At 49.3% G+C, this 14,287-nt stretch overlaps 2 protein-coding genes across 2 annotated transcripts in view; one reads left to right on the forward strand and one right to left on the reverse strand.

Annotated features, from left to right (window-relative positions):
• The window catches only part of LARP1 (La ribonucleoprotein domain family member 1), a gene marked incomplete at its 5' end in the record, with an annotated part of 52,659 nt that extends 47,313 nt beyond the window's left edge, over nucleotides 1-5,346 (forward strand). Inside the window, 2 exons of the mRNA XM_006906574.2 lie at nucleotides 1-92; nucleotides 1,655-5,346. The exon at nucleotides 1-92 is cut by the window's left edge and continues 25 nt beyond it. Coding sequence (XP_006906636.1) covers nucleotides 1-92; nucleotides 1,655-1,864 — 302 coding nt within the window. The remainder of the gene's footprint in view (nucleotides 93-1,654) is intronic.
• Nucleotides 5,347-6,326: 980 nt separating this feature from the next.
• Nucleotides 6,327-14,287, reverse strand: part of FAXDC2 (fatty acid hydroxylase domain containing 2) — a 22,612-nt gene continuing 14,651 nt past the window's right edge. Inside the window, exons 5-9 of the mRNA XM_006906446.3 lie at nucleotides 13,395-13,516; nucleotides 10,150-10,355; nucleotides 9,613-9,718; nucleotides 9,024-9,190; nucleotides 6,327-8,275 (exon numbers count right to left, since the gene is read on the reverse strand). Of these exons, the coding sequence (XP_006906508.2) occupies nucleotides 8,119-8,275; nucleotides 9,024-9,190; nucleotides 9,613-9,718; nucleotides 10,150-10,355; nucleotides 13,395-13,516 (758 nt within the window). The 3' untranslated portion in view covers nucleotides 6,327-8,118. The remainder of the gene's footprint in view (nucleotides 8,276-9,023; nucleotides 9,191-9,612; nucleotides 9,719-10,149; nucleotides 10,356-13,394; nucleotides 13,517-14,287) is intronic.

Here is a 14,287-nt window from a genome sequence, read left to right on the forward strand (position 1 = left end):
TGAAATATTCCAAAGCCAAAAATTTGGACATTGACCCCAAACTTCAAGAATACCTCGGCAAATTCCGACGTCTCGAAGACTTCCGAGTGGATGTGAGTTTTCCTGTAAAGAAAACTAGACCAGAGATCAGGAAAGAAACGTGGGTTCTGGCCCCAGCCATGCCACTAACCCAGGGAACTCCTCCCACCCTCCCTCCCCCCATTTTTGAGCCTAGTGTTTTCTGTAAACTAGGGGGTGAGAAGTGGACAGTGAAGGCTAATTGAAAGGAGTAATAATACAGTTGCGTCTCCCTCCCTTTCCCATGGTAGAAAATAGCTAAACCATCAATGCTCTTTCCCACTTATGTCTGAGCCACTGGATCATCAAGATGGATACCCAAGGAGATGCTCTTTCTGGAAGATGCCAGTTCCAACCCCAGAAATTTATAATAAATTATGTTCAGTTCTTTCTCTTTCACCACCCTGCCAACACCCCCACCCCCCACCCCCCGCATCTCCCCTCGGGTCTTCTTAGAGCCGTGGCTCAACAGTGACATCCTGTGGTGGATCAGGGTTATTGCTACTGGGTGTTTCAAGGAAAGTGGTAATTGGAGTAATTGGACATGTCTCTGCTGGATGCTTCAGGGACTCCAGAGATGAGTGAAACTCTCTTGCCTTCAAAGAGTTTATAATGTAGTTGGGATATGCCAGTTTTCTTATTTCCCTGAAATCTTTCAGCAAAAAGGCAAATACAAGTAAATAGCAATAATAGTCCACATTTATTTTAAAAATTGCCTTTGATCGAGTGTTTACTATGTGCTTGGCACTCTACATTGACCTCATTTAACCTTTATAAAGTGGTGAAGTGGGTAGGGTTTATCATCATCGCTGGAACAACAGGTAAACTGAAGCCACTGACCACCCAGTGACATTGTGGCTGCACTGCCCGGGTCTCCCAATATAAAGATGAATAGATTTTTTCCATCCTTCAGTACTCCCTCCTTTAGGAGTTGGAGGTGGGTGGACATGTGCAGAGAACCTTTGTAATAGGAAGACCAGTTAGGGTGGGACAAGATGGGCTCAACTTTGGCACCCAGAAAGGGAAGGAAATGTTCTGAGGTTACAGGACCTTAAGTGGAGCGGCCAGACTGGCTCATGGTCTGACGCTTACATCAGTGTCCTGCTTAGGGCCTTGAGGGGATGGGGCAGTCCCAGGAGCCTCTGGGCCTTCTGAGCTGAGTGTTCTCAGCATATTGCATGCCACATTCCACGTTTCAATTCCTGAGCAGTGATCCTTTCTCATAACAGAAGCAGAAACTCATAAAGGCCTGGTTTTGAGCAGTTAGTGGACTCAGTCCGTATTTTCTCTTCACCAAATACAAGCTATATGGGATGCTGGGCAAATTTCTGTGCTTCATTTTCCTCATCTGCAACATTGGATAATCATATCTGCATCCAAGGATGGCGTAGAAGCCATGAGTGAATACATAAAATAGCACAGTGCTTGGCATCCTAGCATAGCAATGTGCTCAATAAAACTAGTAATTCGTTTTTAAGGTTAAACCTATTCGTTATCTATATTACATTTGAAGATGAGAACTAGGAGGTCTCTAGGCAGCGTGGAGGAGGTGTGGGTAGTATCCCCTAATCACCCGTGACTCCTCCCTCTGTTGCAGCCCCCCATGGGTGAAGAGGGCAACCACAAGCGACACCTAGTGGCAGCAGGAGGTGGCAGCGGTGAGGGCAGGAAGCGGTGCCCGTCCCAGTCTTCCAGCAGGCCTGCCACCGTGATCAGCCAACCCCCCACACCACCCACCGGCCAGCCCATCCGGGAAGATGCCAGATGGACAGGCCAGCACTCGGACACACAGACTTTGGGAAAGTGAAAAACCGCTTAGCCCTGGGGGTTTGGGGGTAGGGGGTGGGCAAGAGTCCATGGAGGTGCCCAGTCCCAGGAGAGTGGACAGAGAAGGGACAGGCCTGGAGTCACTAGGATGGGCCTTCGTGCTGAGTCGCAGTGTGTACACCATTTGGGCTATCAGAGGTCCCCCTGGGCAGGAGCCTCCACGTACCCTCTTCCCCCTTCTTTCTCCATGACTCTTCCTTACATCCTAGCTTCTTCTACGGGGGGAGGGAAAGGGGGGAAATTTTTTTTATATATATATATATATATACATATACATATATATATATCAAGTTTTAAATTATTGATAGTTCGTCTGGATTACCAAAATCACTCTGTAGCCCTGCCCGCGGCTGGTAGGCCGCAACCCTGGTTTTCACCCCACAGCCGCCTCCTGCTCCCCTTCAAGCCAACTATGCAGCCCACAAGAGGCCCTGTGGGCCCCACTGTCCAGCTCTGTCCCGTGGAGGCTCCGGCAGCACCCCTGGGCCCCATGATCACTATCCCCTTTATAATCTGGGGCTTGCCGTCACCGTTGTTCTCCCCCTGCTGTCCCCACCAAGCCCTTCTGCCATCTTCCGGGAGAAGGAAACCAAAGGATCTAAAAGTGGAGGTGGGGGAAGGTTTTGGCCTTTTCCCCACTCCCCTCTTCCCATGCCCGTTACTCCTCAGCCCAGAGAGACGCTGCTCATACCAGAAAAGACTATTGAAAGATGATTTATTTTATTTTTCTCTGACCTTTCCATCCTTGGGGAAGAAAAAAAAAAAAAGACAAAATTGACCATAAAAGACCAAAAAAAAAAAAAAAAAATCAGAAAACCCCCACCTAATCCACAGAAAGTGATATCTTTCCCTTAACCTTGGAATTATTTTTGTTTTGTTCTTGGAAATAATATTTTTTTAAAAGTTGCCTTATTGTGGAGCGGGAATCTGAAATACCCAAATGCCTGTTTTCCTCGGTGGAGTCAACTCGAAGAGCTCCCACCTTCTCTGGATGTGCCTGGGCTGAATTGGCTAGAATCTTTCTCTGGACTGAGTTGCATGTACAGAGCCTCCTGCCTGGAGGCACGAGAGTTGGGCGTGGCTTGGATGAGAGCCGCACCCGAGATATCCCTGCTGTTGCATCGTTTGAAGCTGACGTCCTGTGTCTGTACACTGCTGCCACTGTCGTGTCCTCGCTCTGCTTACTGTCGCCTCACGCCAGGCTCTGCCCTGCCGTGACACCCTTCATCCTACCCTTGGAACCCCAAGGCCAAGATTGCTTCAAACTGTTGGAGAAGAGCATTGGCCTGGATCTGGGACACACTTATGCTCAGCTCGACCATCTCCCCACCTCGGGGGGGAAGGTGAACACCTGACTGCCGAGGCTCGGAGATGTTTCTTGTGCTGCCCTGAAAGGTCTTTGAGACCTCAAGGAGGCTTCGACTCATACAAGGTGGAGAAAGATGCCATTCTCCTCCCTTGTCTGGTGGGGTCTCCCCATCTTGCATCCCCCTCTGCAAGCCATCCCTGCCCACCCTCCAGTTGACCCTGCCTGGGAATGAGGGATGAGGAGGAGTTTTCGGGGCTGGGGGGAGCCCTGCCAGTTGGAGAAACCCCACAGCAGGAAGGTATATGTGGACATAGAGTATACCTGACTTCTCCAGCCACTGACTGCTTGGCTTGGGCTGTGAATGACAGTGGAATGGCTGGAGTCTACTAGTGTCTGAAGCTAGGACGGGTGACGAAGGACTGACCTACACACACTGGGCTGTGTGTCATGTGTGGGAGTGACAATGCATTCACCCCCAGTGGGGACCAGGCAGCACAGAGAAGTTCATGGTAGTGTTACTCAATCACTGACACGTCCTTGGCCCTCTTTTTCAAGTGTTCCCTCTTTTGGGCCCAAAGTATGGGAGTAGGGGACAGTTCCCAGGCTGGCAAGGGCTTGCCTCTGTCTTGGGCACTTCATGTCTTTTGGTCTGTGCCCTCACCCATCTCTGCCCTCCTAGTGGCTAGTATGTGGGAAGCCCATCTCAGTTGTCTCAAAAGCCAAGGATGTGTGTCTGATCTCTGCTTTGACAATGGGATCTGAGGCCTTTTCCTGCCCAGTCTGGTGCCTGCCCCATGTTGTATCAGACACTGGACTCTTGCACCCCAGCCTCTTTCTTGCTTTATTTCCCGTTTTCTTCAGGTCGCTCAGCCCTGTACTGTATCCAGCACCGCAGAAACCTCAGTGTTTGTCCTCTGCTGGGTTTGGGGGCACAAGGAAGCCTTGAGGGTGTGGGGAAAGGCTGTTCTGATCTATGCTTTACTTCCAGGCCAGGGGGCTGCCATCTTCTCCCTGATCCTCCCCACAGACACCACAGAAAGAGGAAGGCCCTTTGGGGTGAGGAGACGACTTCATCTCAACATAGACTGAGGATGGGGAGGGAGGAGACTTTTTTTTTTTTTTTTTTGGTAACATGTTAGGAGTTGATGTTGCAAAGAGTAGTTTACATCTTCACTTTCTGAAGACACTTGAATTTAGGACCGATGTATCTGTGACAAGCATGCCAGGAGTGGCAGGGGCCATCAGGGCTTGCCACTTCACATCCACCATCCTCCCATGGTATCCAAGATCTGAGACACAAAGCAACAGCCTGCTCAAATCCTTCTGTTCATCCTGTGCCCTTCCAGGATTGGTCCATGCCAACACAGCCTTTGGGCATCAAACATCAGAAGGTCTGTGTGCCTCAGCCCTGCTAAGGGGCAGGTTTCTCTTTCGCCCTCTCCTGAACCTGGGAGCAAATGTACCATTAGAGAGTGGTTGCAGGCCCTGCCCCAGCCTGGACCCCTAGGGCTCAGGTGGAGGTGCTGAGCCCCCATGTCAAAGTTGTTACGTTTTGTTTTGTTCCGTTCCATTGTAGCTCTTTTTTTCCCCCCTTTCTTGATGATTGATTTTACAAAAGAAAGTAAGCTGCTCAGAAGGCCCTGCAGTGGCAGGGAGGGGCAAGGGAGACAACTCGCTAAGGAGGGTAGGGGTGGTGTTTTGCCAAAAGCCTGGGCAGAGCGGTATGGATCATCTGGCACCCTCCTGAGTGGGACCGCAAAGTATCCTGTGTCGAAGGGTCCCTGGATTTGCCCTAGCCCCACCCTCTCCTTCAGCCATGTTGATGGCAGAGGCAGAGACGATTGGAATTTACAGCCCATTTCTCACTGGAGAGGAAAACTTGCCATCTGGCTTTGTGGAGAAGGTTCTACCTTATGCTCATAGTACATTATCTTTACCATGTGCTAGGATATCACATTTAAAAGGACAAAAAAATGTAAAATACTTGAATGAGCTTGTATTATAACATTAATATTATTGAGAGTATCCGCTTTCCAGGCTGAAGTGATTCATTCATTATTCTAGTCCTGCTTTAGTCCTTTGTAATTTGTGGTAATTATGCTTTTCTTTTTAATACAAAAAAAAATGTATAAAAATAAAAACTTGAAAAGGCACAGTACTGGCTGGTCTCCCATCTGGGGTACAGCTGTTGGGTCTGAGGGACGGAGCCTGATGAGGGAGGAACATTGCTCTGCACATGAAACCTTTACAGGGCTCTGCCATTGGGTTTCTGGGGAGTCTGGATGAGGCATGGGGCTCCTCAGAGAGCTGCTGAGGCTGCTAATGCAGCCAGGTGAAGTCTTCAGTGGTCTTTGAGCTTCTGCCAGCATTGAATTCATGTTCACCTTGTGTTCTGAGATGTTAGAGCTATAGCCAGTGCCACAGAACAGAGACGCTATCCAACAGAATTTCAGGGTTTCCTGTGCTGGCTGTAGCCTGGCTTTGTGGGAAGAAGTTGAAGATTGCTGTGATTTCTCACAGGAGGGTTGGCACAGCCCCTCATCGAACAGATTTCCTGGTGGGGTGTAGAGGAGTAACAGTTCAACACTGACCTTAAGGAATCCAGGTCAACCACTGAACCCTGGGGATTGATGCCAGGGAGGGATAGAACAGTGAGCATCAGCTCCCCTCCTGACTGGCCTCTGGGCTACTGGTGTCTTTTCCCTGACCACGAGGCCAGGTGTTGGCGGCAGCAACATCTGAATGCCAGTCTGGCCTAGGTGTTTAATTATAAAACTGAAATGAGGTGTGGCCTTATTTACTCATTCATCTGACAACTGTCTACAGTACCTGGCACTTGAACATCTCATCAGAAATGTTTTTCCAGAGAATTCTACCATCTGTCAGGTAGGCAGGTACTTTAATATGTACAATGTCTTGCAGAGGCCAAAGAAGAGTTTGGGAGATAGTGGCCACGGCTTCTGCAGACTGATTTGGACAGGGAGACGGGTAATTCAGCCATGCTTCCACCTGTTAGGAGTGTTTACGACAGGGGCCACCGATCGGTCTTGATTGTGCTGCTGTAGTTCTCACATGCCTTGTGATCGTGAGTGTTGGAATGAGTCATTGTGGAAAAAAAAACACAAGTATCTAATAGAGTTAAAAGGAGACAGTTTATTTTCCATGCTTCCACCCTTTCACATTTCTGCTGGGAATTTGAGACCGTATTTGTTTACCAACCTCAGAGGTCCTTCTTTTTGATGCAGAAGAGGATAGGGCTGGGCCCCTCTAACGGGGCCCAACCCCAACCACTGGCCTGCTGAAAGAGGTGAGAGGAGGCCAGCCTCTTGTCTCCCAACGTTCCCTGCAGTAATTTCAAAATCTAAACACCTTAAGGGGAAAACATGTTTCCTTTCTTATTCTTTCACCAAGCTCCTCGTTTCCTAACCATAAGTATTCTGAAGATGATGGGCTGTTGCCCAAATCTGTAGGAACAGGTCATGGGTATAGGCCAGCAGTTGTGATAACTTAATAACATTGATCCAGAGGTTGTACTTCAAGCTAAGGGCAAAGATGTCCCAGGGAGGGGCCGGGTCCACCAGTGCCAGAAGTGGGTAGGGGGGTGGGGCTTTGGAAGGCCAGAGAGGACGCTTCCTGGTAAGTGCCCGGTCGGCCCACTGGGCAGGTCCTCTGGGTTCCTGTGGAAATAGTCCTTTTTGATGGTTCTACCTGGAGACTTGGTCATATCAGATGTTAAAGTATTTTTTATAAAACTATAGTGGATGGTTATGACATAAGAGAACTGAAAGTTCAGGAATAGACCCAGGTACGTATACGAATTGAGTAACTGACAAGGGTGGCCTTTCAAATCAGAGTGGTCCTCAGACTGTTCTTTGGGACCACAGGGTTCCTGGCAATGTCAGTGGCCGGGGCGGGGACTGCAACCCTAAGCAGCTCTGGTTTTAGAATAAAGTCCCTGGTAAGATTTCATTTGAAAAGCATCACTGCTAAAAATCACCCTGAATAAATGGTGTCGAAACAACTGACTAATCGTTTGGGGTTAAATGAGGATTTTGTCCTTTTGTTAAGCCAAGTTTTTCTTGCATTCTCATTGAAGGAAGAGGGTTCTAGCCTCTGGTCCTGCTTCAGAGAGGCTAATCAGGGGCTTCAGCCGAGTGTCCCCAAAGGTCAGCAACTTTGACTCTTTGTGGATAAAAGGGTCCCCAGCTGGGCAAGTCCATAGGGTTTGGCCTTCTGTTGCCATGTATGGCTGAATGTACTGGGGTTTGGTCTGCACCTATCTCAGTTGCAATCCAGGGAGGAGCTCCTGTGATTGACATTTTCCTTTTCAGAAGGGGATAACGTTTGCAGTGAGTCAGAGTTAAAATGGTGCCTTTGTCACAGACTATGTGGCGGGGGAGGGGCAGGGAGCAGTAGGGACTTGGCCCCCGTTGCTATTGCCAGGGTGTCCGGGCCTTGACTTGAAAAGCTTTTTGGGACAGGAAGAAGTAAAGCATTATCTTCTGGTTTCTCCAGTCCCTGGCACCGGAAGGAGTTCTCTGAAGCCATGTAGCCTCCAGTCTCATTATCAGCTTTGCCAGTTTCTACATCTTGCCTGCACAGGAGTCATATGGGGTCCCTCTTCCCTGTCACAGCAGAGGATCATGGGAACTTGCCAGGAGGTTTCTTCCCTGGGGAGCAGTTTTTTACTATTCCCTAAGCTAACTCCTGGTCCCTTGAGGGACAACAGGGCAATTGTGAGAGTCCTGGCTCCAACCCTGGCCCTGAATTTCCTGGAAGCTGACCTCCGGCCTTGCCCCAGCCCTCAGTGCTGTCATTAATTAGCGAGTGGCTGAAGGAGCTAGTCTTTAAGTGCGATCGGGAGGCCTCAGGCCACCTTATCAGTCCACTGCCGAGGGTACAGCCAGGATGGCACTCAGGTCCTCTCACTCTATCTTCTTTGGGGTGTCAGGGATGCTCTCGGAGAGTGGAGTGAAACCTAACAGGAGGATGTGTCTCTCGTAGGCTTTGGTCTGCTTAAAAACGGTGTCAGTCCCATGGAGGTGGTCCAGGACACCCAGCACCCCATAGCACTGGTTGAACCTGGAGGAGAGAAGAGGGTGCTAGAGGTCTGCACACTGATCTCCATTTGTGCCAGCCTCGTGCATTCCTAAGCCCTCCTACCTCACACCTGTCCCAACAGGGCTGACCACATGCATCAGAATAATCCGAGGAGTTGCACATATTCCTGGAGCTCCTCCAGAATGAAAATCTGAGATCCTCTGAAAAGCTCTCTATGTGATTGCGATGCACACAAGTCAGAACCTGTGGCAGAACTCAGCTTGTTCAGGTAGGTTCAAGGACCACCTGCACAGAATCCCCTGGAACACTTATTAAAATGTAGATTTCCAGGCCCTGTCTCCTTATCCCCCAGACACATCAATTTCAGCATATTTAGAATGGAACCCAAGATCCTGCATATGAGGCACATCTCAGGCTGATTTTTGGTGTAGGTTCACAGACCACACTTGAAAAAGCCTGGAGGCTCAGTACACAACTCCCCTTGAACTGCGTGCAGAGTTCCCCCGTCAGTGCCCATGGCTTACGTGAGGCACTCAAAGAGTCCAGGACCCAAATAAAGGTTAAAAACGTGGTTGCAGGGAAATCCAGTGTCAGAAGGAAAGGGCAAGGTGGTCTGGATCCCAGTGCGGTCATTACATTTCCCCACCTCCAGACCTCTCCCTCCACTAGCGTCCACAGTTAAACAAACGCCAGTGTCTGCCAGCAAAAGCTCCAGGAGTGATGGTGGAAGTTATTCCACAGGGAACCACGATGGGGATGGGGACCTTACTTGAGATGGTGGTAGTCGTGGAATTCAGGTGAAGGCAGGAAAGGTAGGTGGTAGCCACAGTGGGAGATGGTGGTGATGATGAGGGCCAAGGAAAACCACATGGTGATGGAGGACAAATGGGAGCCCATTACCAGGGGACCCACTATCGCCGGCAGCATGTTGGAGACCTGCAAGGAGAAGGCTGTTGGAGGGTGGGCCCCAGGGAGATGGAGAGGATCCAGTCAGGTGTTCCCTTTGCCCTAGGGTGGTACCAGGAGGACTTCCTTGGCTCAGGTCTGGAGAAGCTGAAAGAACTGCAGGACCTTTGCTGGAATTGTTCACCTTTGTGACTTGGGACATGTTATTAATGGTTTGAGCCTCAACTTCCTCAGAAGTAACAGGATCGAAAGGTTGGGAGATTGTTATATGAGATTAACTTAATTTCGGGCATCTAGAATAGCCTGGCATATGCTAGGTCAATGAGTGAGAGCTGTTTAATGGGAAGAAGGAAGGAGCTAGAGTGCTTTAATTCTCTGCAGGAGACCTTAGGGGAGGTGTTTGGGGCCCTCCCTGTGCTCTTTGCTTCTAGGGAGAGGGGAGCTCTACTCACCACGTGCTCGACAGGGTGGGCGTAGAGAGAGATCACACCGATGGGAGCTGTCCACTCGTGGTGTTTCTTATGGATTTTCTTGTAGAATGTTGGGTGGTGAAGGAGCCTGGGAGATAGCCAAGAGTTAAAATCTGCCGATCTCCCTCCCTCTCTCCCCCACCAGATCGTGAGAAACCAAAGGTGATAGAAAACACACTGGATCGGCACTCAGACCTGCTTTTGAGTTCTAACCCCACCTCTCGTGCTGCATAATGTGCCTCTCTCCACTTCAGTTGTATTAACTGTAAAATGGGGAGGATGTCCAGAAAGGATTCACCAAGGAAACGAATGGGAAAAGCCCAGCTGCACACGAATGGAGAAGGCTCTTCCTTTTCTGGAGATTCCTTGCTTGTCTCAAGTTGTCAGTTGTATAACGGCGTTGTCTTCGTGTTAACTAAGTAATAGGAGCCTTTTAAGGCAGGTGGTTTGGCCTACAATTCTGGGGCCTCAGTTTCCTCATCTGTGAGTGAGTCGTAGGAGAGCGAGGGGCCTGCTCACCGGTGTGAGTAGTAGAACATGACCTCCTCGATCAGAGTGAAGATTGCCAGCTCCAGGAGGAACCAGTGGAAAGTGGGCAGCTCTCGACGGCAGGGGTCTCCCCACAACTTGTGGATGGGATAGAGGACGAGCATCATGGGGAGAGAGATCATGAACTGGTTGAAGAGAACTGTGCGGATGGAATGGCGTAGTTTCACAGGGTCCACCTGCCCGAGGGAAGGAAGGAGGAAGATGGATGAGAGTGTGAGAAATAGGTCTTTCCCTTCTAGAAACTAGGCTCCCCTGTGACCTGCTCACAGGAAGGCCTCATTCAGGGCTGGATGCTGGGAGTGATGTTTGGTGGTAGCCAGGCGGCCCTGACTACTACCCAGCCTAGGGGTAGAACTGTCTGGTAATGTTCCCGCCTTTAGAAGTTCCCCTCTCAGCAGCCTTAAGTCTCTGTCTGGGCCTGCCTTCCTCCTGGTTCTGCGACTGTCACCACTGTCCTCCCGTTTCTTGGCTAAGCCCAGCGTACTCCTGCTAGGCACCTTGGGGAGCCTTCACGGTGATTGAAGAAGGCTGTCATCTCTTAGGTTGATGTCCTCATTCAGCCTTTTAGTTCCTCCGCATCCAGGGAACCTTGACCATGATCAGATGCAGAGATCAAGGTCTCCTCATGAGGTCCAGCCTCACTGGACTAGGCCCAGAGTGCAGAAGGAGGTGAGTCAGGTAGCCACCTATCTGCCCTCCTGACTAACTTTCTGTGACCTGGTCCTCCCGGATTTCACGGTAGAGCTGTCAGGATGGGGGCCTGCCTGAGCATTCTCTTCAAGGTCCCTGTGAAGAGCTGGCCCTAAATGTCCATACCCCATTGAACCTCAATACTACAGCCAGCATTCCCCCAAGAATCAGTAACCCCTGAACCTTCTTTCTTTTCGTCAGAGCACTGATGGTCCCAGGAATAATGCCATGACTTCAAGTCATTTCCTGGGGCCTGATGAGGTGGTTTAGGATTGTTCAGAAGGGATTCCTCCCTGAGCTCCCTCTGCAAGCTGGAGAGGTTTCTGACCCCAAGGTGAGCCTGCGTTCATGGTGGCCCTCAAACTTCAAGCTCCCCTCTTCCTCCAGCTTTTCCAGGTACTGTGTGTATTGACTGACTTCAGAGATAATGGTTTTGTGATTGAGGAGATGCAGGCTGAAGGATTTAAGGTGAACTTTTATGATGTCTGGAACTTACCTTCAAAGTGGTAAGCAAAAAGTTTTAGAGGCATAGATGTTTATATCTTTATATATTAATGAAGCAAACGTAAATGTTTAAAATTTAGGTGACGTGTAAATAAGTGATCATTACACTACTTATTCAACTTCTGTATATATGTTTGCAATTTTTTCATAATTACAAAATGTTAGGAAAAGGAGAGTGGACAGAGAGGAAATGGAAACTCTATAGACAGCTCTTTCAAAGAGCTTTGTCGCAAAGGGGAGCAAAAATATGAGTGGCAATGAGAATGGGAGATGGAGTCAAGGGTTTGTGTTTGGTTTTAAGATGAGAAAAATTACAGCATGTTGGTGATAGTCCACAGACGAATAATCTTGAAGTGGGAGAAAGAAAAGATACATGAAAGAGAAGAGAGAATTGCTGGAGCGCTTTGGATGTAAACAAGAAGTAATGGGGTGTGGCGCACAGGCAGTGGAGAGACGGCTGTAATAGGAGCAAGGAGCGCTCACCTGTTGGATCAGGTGGGAAGGCAGAGCGTGTGTGTGTGTGTGTGTGTGTGTGTGTGTGTGTGTGTGTGTGTGTGTGTAGGTACTGCTCATAGGCTGATGTGTGAGTCCTCTTCTGCTTCCTCCAATTCACTTAGAGAAGAGGAAGCAAGGCCATCCTGTTCCAGGAGGTTAGGGGAGGAGATGTTGGGGATTTGAGGAGAGAAGAGGGAGTGTGACTTAGCTCTCCAGGAGAACAGAAAGGTGAACAGACCAGGGACAGGTTTTATGACTGCCCGTAGCATTCAGGTCCCAATTGCGGATCTGCTTCTGATGTCTTAGATCAGGGGTCAGGCTTTCCTGGAATCAGCCAAAGACTAAATGACTTCAGGGTTCCTTCTTACTTGCATGTCTGCATGAGGATGCACATGGTGTAGGAGCACTGGACCTGGAGTCAGGTGAGAGGAGCCCTGGCTCTGTTTCCAGGCAGCAGTCTGGCCTTAAGCTAGTCACTCCTCCTTTCTGAACTGTGACTTTTGCAATACGCTGGAGGATAAGTTGGACCTGGAGGAAACCCTCTAGCTGGCTGGTAGCTCTTGTCCCAAAAGGGACTATGAACCAAGCCAGCAGCTCTGGCTCAATAAGGGGCTTTCGAAAAATGTGGGTCAAAGGGCACTATTTTTCACCCATTCTGTTTTCTGGAGGACTGGGCTGGGGCAGAATGCTGAGAACTGAGATGATTCACCCAAGCACCTGGGCTAATCATTAAAAGATGATTGTCTTCTCTGGGAAAGAAGCCAGGATGTGATTTGGGTGGAGCTGGGAATTTGGGTTGAAGAATCAGTTTCTTCCTTGTTGAATAAGAAAAGGCTCCTGGAGGTTGTCAGAGCACCACGCTGGGCTCCGGGAGCAGTGGGGCTCACTGCCCAGTGCTGTGTAAGTCGGTGTGGGTGTAGGTGTGGGTGTACGTGCCCGTCTTCTCTCCCCTCCTGGCCAGCGGTTCCTCATAAGCATAGTCTGGGCCTTATTTGTCATGCATGAGCTAAGTATCGTTGGTTGAATTGAATAACCAGGAAGGAGGACCTGTTTGAAAACAGTCACCACCCACACATTCAGAATCCATACTATCCATCTAGTACAGTGGGTCGGCCATTGAGTCCACAGCAGTCTCACTCATGACGGCTGTTATCTGTGGTTTCAGCAGCTAGCCATTGTTGTCCCTGCTCCTGTGGCTGAGGATGGAGCTGCCTGATATCTTTGGGACTCAGCTCAGTGCCAGGCGGAGCCGATCTTTCTGTTTGTAGAATGCTGAGGGAAGTGCTGTGGGGCGGCACAGGCAGGGATGGTGTGGGGCCGGGTATTGGAAGACTGCAACAGTGGTCTTGCCTGGCTGGTTCTGAGATTTGGGTCAAATGATTTCCTCTCTTTAACGTTCTAAATTAGGGGAGGCTTGTACACCATAACTTGCCACGGTCCCTCCTGGGTCAGCGATGAGAATTTCGAATGTGGCTTTAGTTCCTGCTTTCTGGGCTTTGACCAAGAGGAGCTGCGGCAACACTTACCGGTTCGTTCTTGCCAACCTGAATTCGGTAGCGGGAGATGAAGCTGGGTTTCCCGGTTGTGTCTACCACCAGAAGAAGCCCATTGAAGCTCCAGAAGAACAGACTGGGCACTTGGGTGGCACCTAAGGTCAGGAAGCAGAAGGGGTCAGGACAACCTCTGGTTCTCACAGCACCTGGATTAACTGGACACACACTTGGTGACTGCAGTGGCACTGTAGACAGTCTCTTGCCAGGAGATCTTGATGCTCAGGGCCAAGGGACCTTCTTTTAGTCCTGGGTGACAAACTAGATGGGGGAACTTGGATGATCACATAAGGAGCATCTCTACTTATTTTCTTAGTTGTAAAATGGGGACAACAATCTTCTAGATGGTTGGTGACTCCCCCCCACCCACCAAAAAAAGTAATAAACTATATGCTCTAAAATATAAATAAATTTAGGTTGACATTTAGGAGTCTGTGCCCATTGAATCCTTGATGAATTTCCAAGGAAGGGAGAAGCAAAGGTATTCACGATGACCACTGGACTAGGAGTCAGTTGGGGAACCTAACCCCTATTACTCTGCTCACTGAGCAGTGAGACTTCAGGTGTCTAGTCAGCATTTTCCGAAGTAGAAAAAGCATCTCTCAAGGGGCTTCTTGGTTCAACAGCCTTCATACACTACTCTCTTGGAGGGTCATGGTCCATACTAGTGTATTAACAGCTCTGAGGATTCCTGCAGCAAAGAAACTCATTTGACTGTTAAACTCAACCTTTCCCAGTCTTTTATTTATTTATTTTTTACCCTAGGACTGTTTTCTTAGAACACTAAGAATAGGATGGCAATGCATCTCTGTTTGCCCAGGATAATTTCTATCGACATCTGTCATTCTAGCATAATTATTAATAGCACC

The sequence above is a fragment of the Pteropus alecto genome, unplaced genomic scaffold (assembly GCF_000325575.1).
Source record: "Pteropus alecto unplaced genomic scaffold, ASM32557v1 scaffold40, whole genome shotgun sequence".
Taxonomy (NCBI): Eukaryota; Metazoa; Chordata; class Mammalia; order Chiroptera; family Pteropodidae; genus Pteropus; species Pteropus alecto.